Source organism: Nelumbo nucifera, chromosome 1 (genome assembly GCF_055504915.1).
Source record: "Nelumbo nucifera cultivar China Antique chromosome 1, China Antique-T2T, whole genome shotgun sequence".
NCBI classification, from domain to species: domain Eukaryota; kingdom Viridiplantae; phylum Streptophyta; class Magnoliopsida; order Proteales; family Nelumbonaceae; genus Nelumbo; species Nelumbo nucifera.
The window spans coordinates 10,244,526-10,257,384 of NC_142649.1; the positions used below are offsets into that span (position 1 = coordinate 10,244,526).

Genomic DNA, 12,859 nt, shown 5'->3' on the forward strand with positions numbered 1-12,859 from the left:
TTTGATAAGATTCAAACATATATTGTTCATAATTAGTAGGTAAAAATCTACCTCTGATTAATTGTTTCATGCACCTCCAGGTTCGAACAGGACCCCTTCATTCTCTCATCCGGGTCTCTCTCATCCGTTCCTTCCAAACAGATGCGCCTCCCTTTAATCGGAAAGCTACCAGTTTTACCCTTCGTTCCTCTAGTATCTCCATGTAATCAAAGAACCTATCGACTTCTGTGATCCAATCCAGAAGTCCCTCTATGCCAGGATCTCCACTAAAAGTAGGAATATCTATCTTGAGTTTAAATTCATCATTATTCCTATGGGGATTGAAATTACCTTGGTTGTGCCAATTTCTACCATTTCTGTCGTTGCCGGGAAGAACTAGAGCACCACTAAATTCCAGATCATCATCACTGTCGTCGTCCAGGACTGGTCGTCGGAACGCAGTATGGACGGGTGGTTTGTCGTGGTCGTCTCCCTCGATTTGCTGTGGATGTTCCCGGTTCCGTGGAGCAACCTCCCGTAACAAGGTTCGCAGTTGTTCAGCCATCTCTACCAACTGCTGCTCGATGTTACGTGTGGCTGTACGCTGTTCTTCGATTGCTCTTCAAACAGCTGGAAACCCCTGATTTCCGTCACGGGGTGGGTTGCAACTGCTACCGTCTGGGTTGGACATGACTGGGCGAATTCCCTGCTCTGATACCACCTGACGCAGTGTGGAAGCAATGAGAAACCGGGCTGGCTATGCAAGCACCGGGCGATTGCTATCTTCTAGCGAAGAACACCGAATTCTCTAGGAGAGAAAAGGTGGCGAAAATAGGAAGAAGAGAACTTGAAGAAATTCTGAAAATATGAAGTATGAATTGATGAATAACTATGGGAAAATAACAGTATTTATAATACATTTGGAAATTGTAAAAAAACTTGGAAATAATAACTAGGATAGATCTAAATATCTAATTTGATAGGATCGAACTCTCCTTGGTTTGATCTCCACCGTCTGATCTCCCTAGATGCATGAATCTTGGATTATCTTGCTAATCTTGATGCTTCTTGGAGTCTTTTTGATAATCTTGGAAGAGTCTTGTTTTATCTTGCTAATCTTTGATCAGTTCTTGCTTATCTTGAATTCTTGGACTTAACCTTATCCTGAATTGACCTTATCCTAGGAGCTGCCGCCCCTAGGGGTGAGATGGGCCTTGTGATGGGTCTCCATCATTTTCCCACATCTACAACCAAACAGTGGAAGTTTAAATTTTTACGCTTACCCATCGCATCTCATCCAACCCTTTCCCATCCCACCCAAACTTTCCCTCAAACCAGACGGAGGTTTGATTCCAAACTGATTGCATACAGTTTAGAGCGCATTTGACTTTTTGAAACTCTGCTTATTGCAACACAAGAAGGAAAAGTAGGAAAAAGTAATGGTGAAAGCGCGCGGAATGTGGCTTTATTGAAATTTGAAGTCATGTATCCAAACGAAAAGAGGAGGGACAATCAGTGGAAGTGTAAATTTTTACACTTACCCATCCCAATGATCCCATCTCATCCCATCCCATCCCACCCAAACTTTCCCTCAAACCAGATGGAGGTTTGATTCCAAACTGATTGCGTACAGTTTAGAGCTCATTTGGCTTTTTGAAACTCTGCTTATTGCAACCTTTCGTAGACAAGAAGGAAAAGTAGGAAAAAGTAATGGTGAAAGCGCGCGGAATGTGGCTTTATTGAAATTTGAAGTCATGTATCCAAACGAAAAGAGGAGGGACAAACAGGGATAGAGAATGCGCCCCTGAATTTTGTAGTTTCTGTGTTGCATGGTAAGTGAAGTGAATTCGTTTGTATCAGTTCCAACTGAGGCTTATTGTGTTCTTGTGTCGAATGATCAACTCACCTGTTGCAGAGAAAAAAAATTAATGACTGTATTTGTTTTGTAGTGATTTGCCAAAGTTGTTTATTATTATTGAAGAAAGGCAAGTCTCAATGATGGTTCAGCAACTTCCTGACGATATGATCTTTGAAATCCTCACCTATGTTCCAGCTGATACACTATATGAACAAAGGTTAGTATCCAAGATGTGGCATAAGTTCATATCAGACCCTATTTTCATCAGTGCCCACCTCTCTCATGCAGAGTCTGGTTTGATTTTTCAAGACTTCAGTACAGAAAAGCTCAGGTACAAGGTTAATTTCTTGTATTTAGAAGAGGGGAGGTTCAGGACCAAAGATTTGAAGCTTCCCCTCCTATCTGGAGCTAAAATCCGTGCTAGTTGCAATGGTTTAATCTTGCTGGAGAACATCCCTGAATCTGGAGACTTGTCTGTGGCTAATCCTGTCACTAAACAATGGATCAAACTCCCCCCCCCAGCTCCAAATAAATTGCTGTCATCTAGACGCATTTATGCATCTCAATATGGATTCACATGGCATCCTGGCACAAATGAGTACAAAGTTTTGTGCTTCAGTGAAAGAAAAGCTGTATGTTTGATACTAACATTGGGATCTGATAAATGGGAGCTTGTTAATGTACCTGAACAATTTATCCAACTTGCTCGTGATAATACTTCTGTTAATGGCTTCTTGCATTCAATAGATGGAGATTTTGATGATGGAGACAAAGAGGACATGCTTTCCATGGACACAGCTGATAAAAGTTTCCACAAGAAAAAACTTCCGAAATGTCGAGGGGAGCAAGATAAACTGTTGGAATTAGGGGGTTCTTTGTCATTCATAAGCCGAATTGATTCTACAGCAGAATTTGAGATATGGGTTTTGAAGGATTTTGATAAAGGGGACTGGATTAAACTTTACAGTGTTAAACTTGACGTGGGTGTGAAGTTAGCTAACTCAAGAAGCCTAGATTCAGCTAAGCCGATTTGTTGTTTGATGAATGGCAAATTAGTAGTTTTTGCAGTTGATAGATCCTTCTATGCAGCAAGTACCCAACAGCCATGGGTGAAAAGGATATGGAATCTCAAAACAGAGCATTGTTTGACACATTTGAACACCCTTGTTTCTTGCAAAACATTTTAGAATTGCTTGCTCACATTGTGCTTTAATTTCACTGTGGAGTCATGTTATAACCTACTTTCAAATTTCAATATCTTTCTGTGTTCTTGGATTATATGTTTTCAAAACCATCCTGTGGTATTACTGTTATTTGTTAGTATTGAAGCCTATAGAATAATATTGTATTGATCTTGTATTGAAGCATATAGAATAAAGTTGGCTTTGATAGTACAAATATGCAAGGCATTGAGCTTTGATAGATTCAATAGTTTCAACTTTCAACGAGTTATGGTGATTTATGTTTTTGTATGGTAAACTATGTGACCTATCTCTGTGTACAAATGCTAAATGTTCAGTTTATTCTATCATTATTCAAGGAAAGAACGTAGACAACATTCCTCTATCACAACTTCAGCGGACCCAATCTCAGTCCAGACTGACCCAACCTGCAGTTTTACATGTTCTGGACTTGGATTTTTGATCTTTGGGCTGGGCCTGATCCCAAAAGAACAGTGTTTTTAGATTGGCCCCAAAAATTCAGACTTATTTTATTTTTATGGCTGGATGAGGGCCTAGCCCTTAGGTGGTCCTAACCCAGCCCGAGCTTATTTCAATCCGAGCCTGGCCAAACTATATACATATACATATATGCATATATAAATATATATTTACATGCATACATGCATATATGCACATTCTTAATAAACCATACATAAATGCTTAAATACATACATTTATATCAAATTTTAGTGTAGGCTCATTGACTCACCCGAACATGGCCTATGCCCGAACTCAACCTGAATGCATCAAATTCCAGTGCAGGCGGCTAGGCCTAGGTTGGACAGTACAGGCTTGAACAGAGATTGGCCATAGATCCAACTCTTAGGGTTTGGGCCTTGGTTTAGTTTAAAGTTTAAACCCGACCCAGCTGCCTGACATGCAACCCTACCTTTGTCTCTACTTGACCATTTGCCAAGGTGAAACAAGTACAAAAGCTAGTAGAGGTGGCTCTGTTTGTTAAGGCTACATTTGTTTTGGATGCGGATTCCATTCACAGTAGATGGGAGTGCAGATGTTTACTTTTGGTGAGGAAGAGGAATATCGCTAAGCATACTCTCACGGGTATGATTAGAGAGATGTACTCTCCTAGTTTAAAGAGAATGTCTCAAATACATGGATGCATTATAGTTGTCAAGCTAAAGTTACAAGAGACACCCCTGTACTATGGGGTTTGTGATAAAACCCCCTAGCTAAAGTTACAAGAGACACCCCTGTACTATGGGGTCTGTAATAAAGACCCCCTGTACTTTGCGTTGCGATAAAGACCTCCTTATACTATAACCGTGAGACAAATACCCTCTTAATTTATGTTAATTTACGGTTTAAATCTACCGTTTTAATCCCCATAATACCCTTATAATAAATATTCGAGGGGAGAAAAGTACTGTGTATCTTCTTCAACCTCGCGATACAGGAACAGCAGCGGCTACAAAGATGGGTCATCATCGTGGCAAATGGATTGCCATCCGTTGTCGATGAGCACCAGCCCCGGCGGGCAACTGTCCTCCACCAGACCCTTCACCCCCTCCCACACTCCATCAGGATGTACTTTAAGATAAAAGGCGTCCCAGGTGCACCAACCAAACTTGTCTACTATTCCTGGAGGAGTCTGAAGGTTCCTAGGTGAACCCTCACCACCTTCATTGCGTCTTTAAAAGACTATGCATCATCTCCGACATGCATGTACAGTGAGCTCCTGAAGCTTGAGCTTGTCACTTGTGTCGACCCGCTCTCTACACAAATGTGCAAGTTGTCGTCGTCGCCTGGGTGGAGAGAAGCATGGAATGACCCTTCAATGAGGGGAAGCAGCAGAACATAAGGACGGCCGAAGTCCGACTTGTCCAGAGTCATGATCTGGGTCTCGTGTTCGACATCGCTGCCTTTGTCTCCCACCCAATGCGTCGTCCACCAGACTTTGAATTTAAAGATGCTCATGAACTTAATTCCCCTGAGCTTGCCTAGAGAGACGACGTGCCTACTCTTCGATTCTTAGACATCAAAACCCACATAAGAACCGACCGTGTTTGTTGCCTTGTCCGTAGATGGAGTCGCTACAATATCCAAAGGGACACCGGTGAGGATGGGGTGCCCGTTGGCAATGAAATTCAAACCATTGAGAGTAACCAACGATGGCCGGTCATCGTCGGTGACCCCAATAAGGTCTGTGGATCCTTTGATCAAACTAGGGGCTATGGGATGTGGAGATCCAAGTTAGTACAACACGCGCACAGAAAAGAATGAAGAAATGAAGAGCCGAGTCCGATCAAGATCGACGCATGCAAGGAAAGGCCCAGGAATACCGCCTTAAATAGACTAGCCAAAAGGGGGAATCTGGATGAGATCACGGAGAAGATGAACAGTGCTTTATCTCCTCACAGACTGTCAGTACCTAACCAAAAGGGAGAATCTGGATGCGACAAAGAAGGGGCATTGTATCTCGTAAATCTATGAGATCACGGAGATTGCAACAAGTGGGTTTCTGAGCAGTTGGTCTCTCTTTATATCCTCACAGACGGTCAGTACCTAGTTCTCATAAAATAAAACAAGAACTTTAGTTTCCGCAGAGAGAAATAAAAAGCAGACGATGACTAGAGGGGGATTTAAGGAGACAATCTACAATATTTTTTGCAGGAATTCATGAATTGCTCTGCTTTTTCACAAACAAACTTGGATTCAAGAAAGGATATTGCAAGGAGAAAATTTTTGAAAAAAAAAATTGAATTTTATAGAAGAAAGCTGTGAGGTAAACGTTTACAAAGAATGGTAAGGACTAAGGGCCAAGGGAAGAAGAGCTGATTGTCCAGAAATATATATACATGGAGGTCGAAGTTTATAGGAAAATTAATATCCATTTTTTCTAAACGTAAAAGAAAAATACAATCTACATCAGTCAGAACTCAAAAGAAGCCTGGAAGAAATTCCCAGTTGTGGTGGTGGCCAAAGCCGACAATGCCCCTTCTTTGTGGCTGCTGCTGTTCCTCTATCGCAAGGTCGAAGAAGATGAACAGTGCTTTTTTTTTCCAATTTTTTGAATATTTGGATAGTATTGGGATTAAAATGGTGAATTTCAACGGAAAATTAATCAGATATCGTATTCATATTGAATAGTTAATCAGATTCGAATTTGGATATGACCTAATACAATCCGATAAATATCCGAATTCGACTAATTATTTAATTCTTATATATAATATATAAAATATTTAAATGTCTTATATAATTTACATATATAATAATTAAATTATATAAATAATTTATATATTTATATATTTTACATGAATAAAATATTTATTTTATATATTTATTAATTACTTAAAATAATTAATTAGTCAAATTTGAATCGAATCGAATATTCAAATATTTAATCGAATTTGAATTCAAATATTAATTTTTAATATCCATCGTATATTGAATTTTCTAATTGGATTTAGATTCGGATTTTACTTGATCTGATTCGAATTCGATCCATTTACACCTTTACATATAAGTTTTGTATTTGGATCAGTTATGCATCCATTTATTTATAATTATGATTTGCATTCTTATCTTAAGCAAAAATTTGCACATTTTGTAATATAGAGATTCCCATGTAAATAGAGAGGGTAAGGCTATAGGAAGGTTTACTTGAAAGACGGTAGATGGCTTCGGTGAGGGGAAGCAATGGCTGTTGGCTTGGGAAAGTTAGCATTTTAGAGTGACGAAGCTTCCATACGGATTCTTACAGATGAAAAGTGTGGAGAGTCTTGGACATCTATTATTTATAGACACATATGCATAAGGAGGAAACTTTCAAAGTAGAAAAATTTGTTAGATCTAAAATAGGCACGACACATAGGGTGTCTCCATGTGTCCATGCAGAGATCCCACGATCTGGGTTTTCACCCTTTTCCTCGAGATCTGCTAGAGTTGTAAGATAGTGCTGTGCTGGTGCGGCCCGTGGGTTGTGATTCCCTCCCCTGGGATATTTTGGGGGTCAGCTTGAGTCTGTGTGGGCCCATGTCATGGGCTAGATTGGTCATTGGGCTGAGCCTTAGGCTAGGTTGGGCCGTGGACCGGCCCGGGCCAAAGCTATTTATTTAAAAAAAAATCTTAAAAATTTTATTTTATATGAATTTTGATGTATATAATTGTTTTTATATACAATAATTAAATAAAATAGTATAATAAAATTGAATGCAATTGTTTATTTTATTAATATATTATTATATAATTATAATTTATATAATATATAATATATTATATATATAACTATATTAATAAAATATATATAATATATACAAATATATACAAAATATATATAAATATATATATGAGCTGTGCCAGGTTGAACAGGGCCGGCCTGTGGACCTAAAACCCCAAACCCGACACGATGCATAAACCATCATATCAGGCTGAGATGGGCCACGAGCGACACAACCCGATTTACACCTCTAAGATATGCACATAACACTTGAGCACTAATATAGCTACTGCCCCCTTCTAAAAGTTAATCCAGTTGTGCTATATGAATTTCTTCTTCCCAAAAACGTCTAAATGTTGACTACTACTTATGATGGAGTTGCAGTGTGATGATTGTATGATGCCATTGCAACACTGTATAGAATCAAAATGCAAGTTGCAATTTTGTGATTTTTGAGAAGCGGGGTTGCGATGTAATGGGCTTTGGGCCTAAACTGTTGTGTGATCACACCGTTTACAAGACTTTCATTGTAATTCCCATGACCTCTAAAATCATGTACTTATAGTTTTCATTGTTTATAGTTATTGAATATGTATATAGAGGATCACTTTTTTTTTTTTAATTTACTTTCATAGGACTACATAGTTCTTTATGTTAATATATGCTAAGTAGAGTTGGCTTTATATATATTAAACTGTGTGAATATCACCTATAAATAGTGGTTATATTTGATTGTTCTAGAATTTAAGTAGTAATCACTCTAGGTTGTTTCAGGTTCATCTTAAATGTGGAGATCATCCCAATTAAGTATTGTTTCCGATCTACAACATCTATGTCTTGTTTTGTGAAATGGTTGTTAAGATATTATAGGTAATATGATGCCAAACTAGCTATATTAGAGGTCTCTAAACCTTCAGATGTCTTATATGTGGTAGAGATGTATTAAAGGTAGCTAGTCTATAGAGAACCATATTCTGGTATTTTGTTTTTAATAAAATTCTCAGTTTCAGTAGGAGATTCACCATGAAGAAATGTACTTTATCCAGGATAGAACTAACTCTACACACTATTTAATCGGTTAGGAGTGTGATGAGGTCTATATAAGGAACCTCTCTCTTTGTCCCTTTTCTTGCCACAATTATTTAGAGTAGAGTTTCTAATTTAGGAAAAGAAAAAGGAGTTAGGCCCTGGAATCAGAATTGGAATGGACTAATCTGATTCCAACTGTTTAATTGGGTGGAGTCAGAATCCCATTCCTATTCTTACTGGAATGGCATTCCCCCATTTGAGGGAATGTTCATTCCCTTCTCCTCCCTTGAGAATGAAATTCCATTCTTGCTGATTTTAATTCCTATTCTCATTCCTGTCTGAACCAAATAGATTATGGGAATGAAACATTCCGATTTCAATTCTAATTCCAAGTGTAAACGAAACGGACCCTTAATATTGGAGAAATAAGTAGAAAAGATGTTGCAAATTTCAACATGACCTCCAGGAGCAGAATATGATCCAAATGATTTGGACACATGCACATTTATTTTGTTTTTTTTTTCTCGCATAACCTAGTACAAATTTGATTATTAGGTAGATTTGTTACCCTTTTGGTTATTCATATGCAGTATCAGAACCACATGCAATACATGGTTTAGAAAACTTATAATTTCATTATCTTATACATGTTTTTGTGGTTGGTATCCTTGTCCCATTTTAATCCTCATTCCATTATTTTAGAGATATTAAACTGATCAAACCGGATCTATTCGACATGGTTCTAAAAGAAACTTGATTGGATTTGGTTTAAAAAAAGTTAGAACCCTAAGGCTCGGTTTGGTTACGGGTCATGTCTTTGTAAACCCGAAATAAAAATGACCTGAGTTGACGTATGTATGCAAAAGCCCTAACCTTCGTATTTGTTGTTTTGCTATTATTAATTGTCATTCCCTAACATGACTTTCTATTCTCTAATCTCTATTGTGTCAAACTGTTAGTGTGTCAAGCCAAACTATCGGTCCCTAATTTGCCTTTATAGGGTGGCTGAATTTAAGGATCGTTTATGTGTAAATATTGCATCTAAATTAAGCTCAAGCTGATTGGATCAGGTATTCACTGTCCTGAGCAATGAATTTGGCCTAATCTCTTCTAATGGTAGGGCCTGACTTGTGTGAGACCTTTGTGGGTTTCGCGTCATACAACATTTAGGCCCAAATTGGCCATGCAACACCTTGGGACGTGAGCCATTAGTTAAGTTGTCATGTGACTTGGGTTGAAAATGGGCATGGATTTGGGTATGGAGCATCAATCCTCTTAAGAGGATAATGCTTAAGGATGGCAATTTCCCCTTGTAAAACTAGAGCCCCACCCTGCCCCACTCCCCGACCCTAAACAGGGATGGGGTTTTTCCTCAAATTGAGGATGGGGCAAGGACGGGTTTTGTATATAATTCCCCTAACCCGAAGGTAAAATTAGTAAAATATCTCTAGGTTTAATATTGATATTTAAAATATTTCTAAGTTTTCCCTAAATTCTTAAAATCCTAGAATCCAATAATTCAATTTTTGAAGTACCCCAAAGTATTATAATTCAATTCCTAAAATACTCCCAAATTCCTATATTATATGTAAAAATTGTTCACAAAATAAATAATTTTTAAAAAATTTCCCTGGAGCGGGGAAAATTCGGGGATTACTCGTCCCCAATGGGGAATGGATGCCTTGCCCCGAACCCACCCCTCCATCGGGGATGAGGCAGGGACGAGGCAAAGTATCTTGACTTTGGGGTGGGGACGAGGAGGGGGTGCCCTGCCCCAAACTTGCCCCATTGCCATTACTAATAATGCTTATCAATTAAAGATAGAGACCTGGTCCAAATTTGGATCCTAATTAGATTAGGAGAGTGCTTTATATAAAGGAGGTGGGGGGATCCAATTCAACTAATTCTTTCCACTCTCTTGTTCTCTCCTCTTCTTCCTTGCCTCCTAGAAACCCTAATTCAACCTAGCATTGTTATGGACTGATTTCTATTAGCCTTCTAATGTGTTTGCAAAAAAAGAAAAAAAAAAATCAGAGTACATCAAGTTCATATACCCACTTCGATCCAAGCAAGTTGGATGCTAGTTTTTACTGAAATGATGTTGCTGAATCGACTTCACATACACAATGAACCATCTTTAGTTGGAGGCCGATTTTGATATTGATATTGGACATGAACTACCACTTTGGGAGCTGCATCTTATGGTCTTTGTATCAAGTATGTTTAGTTTTAATTTAGGTTTCAGATTTGGTCCGATTCAATATAAGATTAATCTAAAAATTTCAAATTTCAAAATTACTGGAAAATTAATTTCCAGATTGGATTATAAAATTTTTATAAATTCGGCCAACCTCCAAACCTGGTTCTAACATGTCAAACCTGATTTTAACCCTTCCAACATTTTTGTGCAACTTTCTTGGCGTTAACTTTTCACCAAACTTCTTACCCTTTGACTTCCATGGGAGAGAATATGCTAGTTAAACTCCTTGAACAAGATAAAGAGAGATTTACTTGTCATCAACCCATGGTCAACAAACTCAACGTTAATTTCATAATATCATTTACATGCAGCCCTTAAGGCTATGATCTAGTTGATTCTAAATCTATTTCTATTTACATACATAATGATGTAACCGGTTCCAGTCACATATCATTTTTTCGTGATGTGTCAATTTTTTGGCTAAGTACCTCATCATCTCGTCTACTCCCAAGTGGCCTATGACTTGGGGGCTGAAGTGGAGCTCCCTGGTGGCAAACTGCCTGGTGGTGAACTACCTTGATGAGTTGCTTGGAGGTGAGCTACCTTGATGAGCTGCCTGGAGGTGAGCTACCTTGATGAGCTGCCTGGAGGTGAACTACCTTGATGATGAGCTCCCTGGTGTAGTGCAACCCGACTGCTACCGGTAGGAGGTGGTCTGACTACCAGTAACGATGGGAATGAACTGGCTACTCCTTGCTGGCGATGATCTGCTCATCTTTGTAAGCGGCGGGAGCTGAGGGACCTGCGAGAACTAAATCAGAGAACTCGGGGGTGTTTACCCGGTGAGGTCACTCTGATGGCTAAGTTAGCATAGTATAGTAGTAGAGAGCTTGAAGATGATAAGAGAATGAGAGAGCTACAGGGCAGAGGTTACCTATCCCTTTTCGCATCATACCTTCGCCCCTGGGGGGTGAGGTCTTTATATATTGGAGTCCTCATGGGTTAGGTGGAGTAGTTCCTGGATCCCAGCTGTGATGGGACTGGCTTGCGCGTTAGGTGGGTGAAATGCCATCAAACGGTAAAACTGTCCCTTCTCGTTAGAACCGGGGAGTTGGTGAACTAATATAGCCGTTACAAGTCACAATCCTGTAAAATGCAGGGTACGGAGGTGTGTTCCTCGAGGTTGTCAGGTTGGCGCCTGTGTCAGGCCACCAGGTTGGTGCCTGGGCCAGGCCGCCAGCTTGTGCCAGGGCCAGGCTGCTAGTTCGTGCTAGGGCCAGGCTTTCAGCTCGTGCCAGGGCCAGGCTGCCAGCTCGTGTCAGGCCGCGCCAGTGCTAGGCCGCGCCTGATGGGACACCATCAACTTAGCAAAGGCAAGTTGTTGTCAAAGTGGTCCTGGGTGTCGCCTAGTTGTTCTGAGGTGCCAGGCTACATGATGGCGAGCTGCCTGTATGTTGCAATGATGGCGAATTGCTTGTGAGTGCTGCATGATGGCAAGCTACCTAGTGGCGAACTGTCTGTGACGAGCTGCCTGTGATGAGCTTGAACTGTCTAGCTATCAAGGGGCTGTACTTAATTGGCACGAGGTGCCATGTGTCAAAATATCATTGGAGGGCCAAATCCGCCCTCATCACATAATATTCGAATAATAGATTAAATTTACAGTGGTAACAATGCCGAGGCATGGTGATCACAGCCCCTATCATGCACGTACTTTCTTAAGTGAATTTATTTATTGTTTTATGGATCAAGAGGTGGTGCTATACAAATTGGGGCGTAGCACGGAACAAAACTGGGACCAATATTACGGGCTTCATTATTTTTTTCTTAAGTGAAATTAAATCACAAGGAGGTTTAACTTAATTAAGTTCATTAAATTAACTAAACTAGTTAATTCACTTTATTCACTAAGAAACTTGGATATTTATTTAACCATGGTAAACTAAATTAATTGAACCTTGTGTATTAACGTTTGAAGCTATAAATTAATATATTTTTCAATTTAATTAAGTTAAACAAACTTAAAAATTAACAATTTATCAGGTCATATTAAGAATGGTTTCTAACTTTGTCGAACAACATAGGAGGTTTAAGTAACTTACCTTTTTTAATTAATCTTAAAATCGGGTGAAGTTAAGTTAAACTAACTAATTTAGTTTGTCCTCTAAAAACAAATGTTATTTTAAGATACAGTGAATTTAATTATAATTAATTTCTCTAATAAATTAATACTTTAGAAAGTTTATGTGATATCTATGCTTGAGACAGTATCATGCACGTACCTCTAGTGCATGTTAGAGGGAACCCATTGCTTACGTGTTTTTTCATGCACTTGACAAATACTTGAACCAATTTCTCATGGAACATTATTGTCTAGTTATATTCCTATG

General features: G+C 39.1%; 1 protein-coding gene across 2 annotated transcripts; it reads left to right on the plus strand.

The window, feature by feature from the left end:
- Nucleotides 1–1,299: 1,299 nt before the first annotated feature.
- LOC104612196 (putative F-box protein At4g09190) lies at nt 1,300–3,165 on the plus strand. Of its 2 annotated transcripts, none has more exons than XM_010279537.3 (2): nt 1,300–1,811; nt 1,929–3,165. In XM_010279537.3, exon 2 carries the CDS (start codon nt 1,975–1,977, stop codon nt 3,022–3,024), a length of 1,050 nt encoding a protein of 349 aa, XP_010277839.1. In that variant the 5' UTR covers nt 1,300–1,811; nt 1,929–1,974; the 3' UTR covers nt 3,025–3,165. The 2 variants fall into 2 exon arrangements, with proteins under 2 accessions (XP_010277839.1, XP_010277840.1); XM_010279538.3 differs by lacking the exon at nt 1,300–1,811 and having other exon boundaries at nt 1,911–2,054; nt 2,126–3,165.
- Nucleotides 3,166–12,859: the final 9,694 nt, after the last annotated feature.